The sequence below is a fragment of the Tachysurus fulvidraco genome, chromosome 2 (genome assembly GCF_022655615.1).
Source record: "Tachysurus fulvidraco isolate hzauxx_2018 chromosome 2, HZAU_PFXX_2.0, whole genome shotgun sequence".
NCBI lineage: Eukaryota > Metazoa > Chordata > Actinopteri > Siluriformes > Bagridae > Tachysurus > Tachysurus fulvidraco.
The window spans coordinates 2327759-2336544 of NC_062519.1; the positions used below are offsets into that span (position 1 = coordinate 2327759).

The 8786-nt window shown below is 39.6% G+C and overlaps 1 protein-coding gene across 1 annotated transcript in view; it reads right to left on the minus strand.

The window, feature by feature from the left end:
• Positions 1-2155, minus strand: part of vamp3 (vesicle-associated membrane protein 3 (cellubrevin)) — a 10615-nt gene extending 8460 nt beyond the window's left edge. Inside the window, exon 1 of the mRNA XM_027168931.2 lies at positions 2000-2155. Coding sequence (XP_027024732.1) covers positions 2000-2001 — 2 coding nt within the window. The 5' untranslated portion in view covers positions 2002-2155. The remainder of the gene's footprint in view (positions 1-1999) is intronic.
• Between the last annotated feature and the right edge of the window lie 6631 nt (positions 2156-8786).

Consider the following 8786-nt stretch of genomic DNA (forward strand, 5'->3'; position numbering starts at 1 on the left):
AAAAGGGTTTAGGAGTAAATCAAGAACAAATCCTTCAGATGGTGTAGGGAAGTCTGTCGTTCACTCGCGTGGTGAAGTCGACATTTGCATGGATTTGCAAGTTTGTCTCTGAGGTGATGAGCAAATCAGCGGCCATTGTGTTTCCCTCGCCACATAATTTCAGACACACGGGCTCGATTTCTCAGCTGTAACACCACCACGAAGCTTTAGTGCCTTCACAGTACAAAATAAATACGGTCAACTAGTCAAATTTTTATTAGAGCTCGTTTAGGTTAGAATTAATTTACAGGACAGCCGTTTTTATACGTAACCATGGCAACGCTGTTGTTTCTTAAGACTCGAGCTCATAGTCGGGAATTTACTTTAATGTAAATGATCTTAGTTATAATGAATATTTACTATTTATAGCAACCTAATGGTCTTAACATTAAATTATTATTATTATTACACACACACACACACACACACACACACACACACACACACACACACACACACACACACAAACGCTACTCACAGTTATTTCCCCTCTTACACACACACACACGTGCACGCGTACACACACACGTGCACGCGTACACACAAGTACACACGTACACACACACGTGCACGCGTACACACAAGTACACACGTACACACACACGTGCCCGCGTACACACACACGTGCCCGCGTACACACGCACACACTTGCACGCGTACACACGCACACACTTGCACGCGTACACACGCACACACTTGCACGCGTACACACGCACACACTTGCACGCGTACACACGCACACACTTGCACGCGTACACACGCACACACTTGCACGCGTACACACGCACACACTTGCACGCGTACACACGCACACACTTGCACGCGTACACACGCACACACTTGCACGCGTACACGCACACACTTGCACGCGTACACGCACACACTTGCACGCGTACACGCACACACTTGCACGCGTACACGCACACGTGCACCTTACATTCGTAGAATAATTTAAATTCTACTAAATGTTTTCTGTATTGTGTTTGGCATATGTCTTGAGCAAGTTCTGATGTGTTTTCTTCTTCTTCTAATAATAATAATAATAATAATTATATATATATATATATATAATACATTATATAATGATATTATTATTATTATTATAATCCTTATGACTAATATTATTGTTAATGTTATGATTACTATTATTGTGCACAAGTTTGGATGAAACAGTAATTTATTAAACATATTAATTTATAAGTAAAAACATTTGCCCTGTAAATATTTGTGATCTTTAATAATCAGACTAAACGTCATTGTGAAAAGAGGATTAATTGTGAACAATAGCAGGAAAACAAATCACAGGCATTTCCACCTACTCAGATGACAAAATAAACATGTGCTGGTTTTATTATTGACCTTCATCACTTAGCAGTCTGTAAATAAAACAGCGTTAATACAGAAAAAGTCTGTTATTTACCTCACAATGACAAACAACACAAAACTAAGGCGTCTGTCTAAAGAACACAAACATGTTTAAAAGTTTTAATGTTCACAGTTTGCAACAAAGTTAGTTGAAGAGATAAATTAAATTAAAAGTGAACGTTAAAGCGATAAAATGAACAATATTTATACCACTTTATATATTTAGCGTCAGCTAGCTGTAACTTAGCTAGGTTAAAAGTTTGCTAACAACTTTATTATTCAGCCTGTAAAGTTATACAAATGCAAAAAAACCTCTACATATAACAGACTATGATATAAAAAGAAGCTGGTATAAAAGCTCAAAGCGCCATAGTTTAGTTTCAGGACGAGTAAATAATAAAGAAGTGATAAATAAAGCGGTGCTAATGATGCTAATGATGCTAACGATGCTAACTTGTTGCGTTAGCTGTGACGGAGGCCGCAGGAAGTTTGGGCGCAGCTTTTATTTGTCGTTTTTCTCTTCGTAAAGACATGTCTCTTTTTAAAAACATGTCACCCGAAATAAAGAGGCTTAAAATGTGTAAAAGAAACTTACATGATTCCTGTAGACAGAAACACGGAGCAGTAAAACAGCAAGAAAAACAGGACCAGCGGTGTTTTAGCGCTGTTAGTGTCAGAGCTGTGTGTACAGTGTTAGGCACGTCAGGGAAATACACACACACACACACACACACACACACACACACACACACACACACACACACACACACACACACACACACACACACACACACACACACACACACACACACACATAGACTATAGACTACACACACACACACACACACACACACACACACACACACACACACATATTCACACACAAACACAAACTCATACATACAAACCCACAAACTCATAGACTACACACACACACAAACCCACAAACTCATAGACTACACACACACACACACACACACACACACACACACACACACAAACTCATAGACTACACACACACACACACATATACACACACAAACTCATACATACACACACAAACCCACAAACTCATAGACTACATACATACTCACACACAAACACTCACATGCACACACAAACACACACACTTTTATTAATTTTGTTTGGGACACTTAAACATTATATTAAAATGTTATCAATTAGATTAAAAATGAGAAATGTTCAGTGTGTTGATCCTCTACTCCCTTCATATAACCATGTTCCTGGAGAACCTCTTTTTTGTATTGATGTGTATTGATGTGATCTCCTGAACGTTCTCAGTTTGTTCCTCTGCATCACTCCTGAAGAACCTTCTGTCCATTAACTTGTCACATCTTTTTTTTCTCTCATCCTTCAAATGAAGTTCAGGTTGTTGAACACAGGAATTCTTTCAATTTACTGAAAATGTTAAGCGAGTGATGTTATCTGATGCTCTCTTGATTATATGATGATGATTTGAACCCAGCAGTAAATAAGAGCCCTTTCCTGAATGTCCCAGGACTGCTGTGTGTGAACTGGCAATAATGAACCAGGATGTATTTAGTAGCTAATCCAGGTTTTCTGGGCAGTGTGTCTGGAGATGACATGAGTGTATCAGGTACATCAGCACTGCTGGGGTCCAGATAGAGGCACACACACACAAAAACAAACAACATTTCAAGTTGCAGCATCAGGTGCTTAGAAACGTAGTTCCTTTTTTTGTTCATTTAAAATTTTTACTGTTTTTGTTTGCAGTATCAAAATATATTTTCCAGCTTGCTAAAGTATCATCTTTGTGATTTTCCTTATTTTTTGAGCCATTATTAAACTCTACAGTATGACTCTATAAATCATTCATTCATTTTCTACCACTTATCTGAACTTCTCAGGGCACAGGGAGCCTGTGCCTATCTTAGGCGTCATCGGGCATCAAGGCAGGATACACCCTGGACGGAGTGCCAACCCATCACAGGGTACACACACACACACACACACACTCACTCTCATTCACTCACACACTACGGACAATTTTCCAGAGATGCCAATCAACCTACCATGCATGTCTTTGGACCGGGGGAGGAAACCGGAGTACCCGGAGAAAACCCCCGAGGCACGGGGAGAACATGCAAACTCCACACACACAAGGCGGAGGTGGGAATCGAACCCCCAACCCTGGAGGTGTGAGGCAAACATACTAACCACTAAGCCACTGTGCCCCCCCTCTATAAATCAGTAACAGCAAAAAGATTTGGTTCCTATTGAACTGACTCACTGAAAAAGATCCAGAATTCTCTTCACTAACACTAATGATTCATTGAAACAAACAATATAGAAGAATCGGCTCATTAAATTGATTCAATTTTCCTTCCACTGCTTCTGGGAGGGAAAGTGTGTGTGTGCGCGCGCGCACGTATGTGTGTGTGTGTGTGTGTGTGTGTGTGTGTGCGCGCGCGCACGTATGTGTGTTTGTGTGTGTGTGTGTGTGTGTGTGTGTGTGTGTGTGCATCCAGGTAATAACGTGCAAAATTTGTATCGTTTTCCATTTTAAGATTTTATTTTACAGCAGAAATTATATAAAGCATTCAGAAAACATTTTCCATGTTTTGAGGGCAATTCAAAATGTTTTGCATGGCTTCAGCAGCTGAGTATTTTTTTTTTTTAAACATATCCAACAATTCAGTGATGCTCTTACATGCACAATTACAGAAAAATAAATCTCACAAGAAGGACAGAAAGAGAGACAGCTGAGGAAAAAACATAACGTGAGGAAAAAACTCATCGAAGGGGGAGGAGGAGGAGGAGGAAGAGGAGGGTACAAAGCAGGGGAATGAGGGAAGAAAGACAGGAACAAAGATAGAAAAAGGGGGAAAAGAGAGGACTAATACTAGTTTTACATGCAGAGTGTTGATTGCCCATCGCCTTGTAAGAAAGCTGGGCTTATATTCACCTATTTTTTATTTTTTTTTCTGATCATCTGAAAATGATGAAAACGTGCATTAGGGTTTCGGGAAATATGAAACCAATATCCATAGATCACTGAATGCCTGACTTTCTGTTCCACTAATTGCATAAGAGGAAGTGAACTAAGCATGTCTTTAATCATTTCTTATAAATTATCCTTTAAATGTTTCTAAGTTCTTTTAAACTATAGCACTCTGCTTTAAAGAAACCGGAACTGTTTATTGCTCTGAATTTGTAAATAAGAAGAGTGATGATCGGTTCGTTATAGACCTAACTCTACATTTTTGGATTATTTCCGAGGGGGAGAAAAACAGAACAAGCAAAACTTTTTTGTTTTGTTTATCTGTCACACAGATTGTGGGTTTGAAACGTTAACCCCTTAACGTGTGTGTGTGTGTGTGTGTGTGTGTGTTTTGTCATTCCTCCGTCTGTGTCTGAGCCTTTATAGAGGTGTGTGACATCAGATGAGCTCAACTCGGACAAGGCTTTGGGGAATCGGTCATGAGGATGGAGTCGTGTGATCCTCTCACCTCGCATAGAACGCTGTAATGAATGATCGAGTATAAAAAAATGTCACGTCTGCGTAACGATGTTCAGATTTCCACTGACATGTCGAACGTTGAGGTATTCTTTCTGGTTTTTTTTTGTTTTGTTTTGTTTTTTTGGAAATGTGTAATGTATAATGTATATAAGTGATGCTCCCTTGGTTATATGATGGTGATCTGAACTCAGCAGTAATATGAGGCCTACCCTGCTTCCCGGTGTTTTAGCGATTTAGCTATCAATGCCTTCGAGTCGTGTTAATGGAATGGTTTCCTCTTAGACCCAAAGCCCTGACCTGTTTAAAATTGAATCTAAATCTGGACTCTCCCTCCCAGTTTTGGCACCCTGAGTAAAATTACAAAAGGGAGGCAGAATATTCCCTAATCTCAGACACTTGCGACAGATGGACACTGATCTGGTGGACGAGCGACAATCTCAGTGTGTTCTCTAACCTACGTACAGTACACTGCACATTATCTTTCTTTTCCTGATTGAACAGCCTGCACATTTAGCTGACTGGAGGTCAAATCTAGGACCAGCCATGGTTAAAAAAAAAAAAGATTATTTATGTTTCATGAGATTTGGTGATGACTTCCTGAAGTTTTCATGCTCAATCCTGGAAGAACGTTTTGACTACAAGGAATCGTGACGATAGGAAATAGTTCTAGTCACGCTGCTAAAATAAAGGGTATAATAATAAAGATGGAAAGGCGAGTCTTGTGTGATCTGTGCCTGCCTTGCAACAAACAGGACTGACGTGTGATATGTGTTTGAACATGACAGAGCGTTTCTTCTTCTCTACTCTACTGCGCTATATGAGTACCGAGATGAACGACAGACATGCGTAGTGTATTATTAGTTCATTTGAATTTTGATTTCTCATGCAAATGCACCGTGCTTGTTCGTGTTTCACGTCTCTCTCTCTCTCTCTACATGTTGATGCTCTATTATTTGGTTTCGTGTAAGCGTTTTAAGTGCAATGGAATGATTAAAATAAATAAATAAATAAATAAATAAATAAATAAATAAATAAAAGTAAAATAATAATAATAAGCTTCATGAACGAATCGATTCAACGTCCCTGAAAAAACAAATGAAGAAGAAGAAGGGAAAAAAACAAATGAAGAAGAAGAAGAAAAAAAAAGCTGGCACAATTTCTTTAAGGGAATTTCCACATCTTTAAGGTAGCAGGTCCAGGAGGTTAAGGAGGAAGGGCTAGGAAGGGATATCATATCATATTATATCATATCATATAACTCTTCAAACAGTAAAACCAGTTTTTTAGCCTTGCATATCCACATGTATAAAAAAACAAACAAACAAAAGGAAACAAAACCAAAAAAAAAAAAAAAAAACCCGAGAGGAATCAGTTAACATGGACCGTCACTGTAAGTAACAAACTCCTGATATCTCAGAAGGTTTCCTCAGAAGGTTACGATTTAGGCACTTTCTACAATAATACTGATATTAAATTCTCTGCGATGATGAGAACGATGATGACAATGTAAAATCCGATGCGATCGCTTGCAGACTGAAATGGGAGGAGTACAGAGATATACAGCGTAAGACCTGTGAATGAGCACCATACGTTCTGAGTGTAGCTGCTGGTGTGAGTCAGAAAATGATCCCTTTTTTTTCGTTCGTCAGATACTCGGATATTACGTTTGTCTCCGTGTCCGATTCGCCTGCGACGATCCAGCTATTTATCCGAAGCCCTTGCGTTCTTCTTGCCGACGTAAAATAAAACACATACAGATTCACAATGGTTTCCTAACCGAGCCATTTTACACAGCGTGAACACGTGAACTGGAGAAGAAAACAAAAAAAACAAAAAACAGAATTGATAATGAGATGAGTTAAACTGGGATTAAAAACATGGCAGGCTTGATCAGATGAATCTCGGCTAAATTCAAACTAATCGGGGATTATTTTCTCCCCACGGCTTTCCCTTCCTTCTCGGATTTCTGCGTCGGTTTAACGCCGTAAAAATCTGATGAGTCATATCTTAGATAATACTAATCCTCTCAGATCAGACAGGACTTTCATTACTATAAAATAAATATTCTATAAACATTATCTGTGTTTGTTTACTGCCTCCATCGATGCAGACGGAGATTCCCTGTTCAAGACCGCCATTTACAAGTTCATCCTGTATATTCAACATCTTTTGGCTTCAAAAATGCCGAGACATGGGATTAGTGATCGGACAGAACTATAGTGAGACCAAGACATCTCTTCTTCCCGGGAGGGCGTCGTGGAGAGATCTCTACTGTACGACTCTGAGGGTGATGTCATGTATTGTATTTAGGTCCTTTTTCTATTCTAACCTCTGTTACAATCATCTGGTGAGCAGAATTCATTAATTCGTTAATTAATTCATAGATATACAGATATCATGGCACTATTGGCAAAAGAAAGAAAAATTCTTGCTAGCCATTGTCAGGGGGGTGAAAATAAAAGGTAAAGCTTATAATCATCCAGATCTCTGTATTAATGGCTCACAGAACGGTGCCTTGATTAAAGCACGATTATAGTCAAGGTCACTGATGGAAAAACTCCATACACTGTATGGTGTATAAATATTCCGTGTTTCATTCCACCGATGAATCGGACCGGGACGGAAGTCTGGATCGGCCTGGAGTCGTTATAAAATTGACCGTATTTCTATCTATTCTTTATTTAGTCACGTGAGGATTGTATCGGTTACATACACTGACACTGTGCTGTAAAATATCCGAAGTATTCATAAGTCCTTAACACCCAGGAAGTGTTTACTACATTTATTCTTTTGGCAGATGCTTTCATCTAAAGAGACTCGGATAAAGAGGTGAGAAGAAGCTCGGATCTGAGGCTTGTGGAAGACGTGCATGACGTGTGTAAGGCCTTCACACCAGGTCAGGATTGCTGTGGTTTAACCAGTGAATGTGCTTTTAATATTTTTGTTTGGATATTTTGGAAAAAGAGTCAGTTAAATAATAAAAAAAAGGTGTAAGAACAAACAACTACTGAGAAAGAGAGGTGGGGGAGAGGGAGGGAGAGAGAGAGAGTGAGAGAGAGTGAGAGAAAGGGGGGAGAGAAAGAGAGGGGAAAGTGAGAGAGAGAGGGAAAGTGAGCGAGATCTTTCAGCTATCTCGTTCGTTCCCTCTCTCTCTCTTTCTCCTTCCTTCTCCTTCATCTTCCTCGTCCATCCTTTTTCTCTCTCGTTTCATGCGCCCTCTCTCTCTCCCCCTTGCTATCTCTCTTCCTTCTTTCTCTTCTCGCTCTCTCTCCTCGTTCTCCGCTACCAGCTATTCTACTCTGTTTATTTTTTTCCTCTCTATCTCTGCTCTTCTCTCTTCCTTCTCGCTCATCTCTCTCTTCACTGCTCCTTCTATTCCGCTCTCTTCTTTTTTTCATCCTCTTTTGTTTTTTATCTCTACTCTATCCCTTTTTCTCTTCTCTCTTCCTTCTTCTCTTTCCGCTCTCCTCCTCTCCCTCTCCCTCTCTTTTTTGGGGGCTTGGAATTTCTTCAAGAATTGGAGGTATTCATCTGGATTCCTAGGACAGCAGTGAGAATTCTTTCAGACCTGAGTGGTATTGAACAGAATACCTATGGGGATGGATGCTATTGGGGAACGGTGTGATATCGGTTAAGAATTCTTACAAGAAAGGGAGATATTGATCGGAATTTCCCTATATATTGAAGATATTGGCCAGAAGTCCGACTGGAATGAACAATATTGATCAGCATTCCTACGGAAATTAGTGATAGTGGCCAGAGTTCCAACTGGGAAATATTACAATATTCATCAGAATTATGATGTAATCGTTTAGAATCCCTTTCATAGTTCCTACAGTTCCGACTTTCATCTATTTTATAGCAGGTAAACAGAACTCTA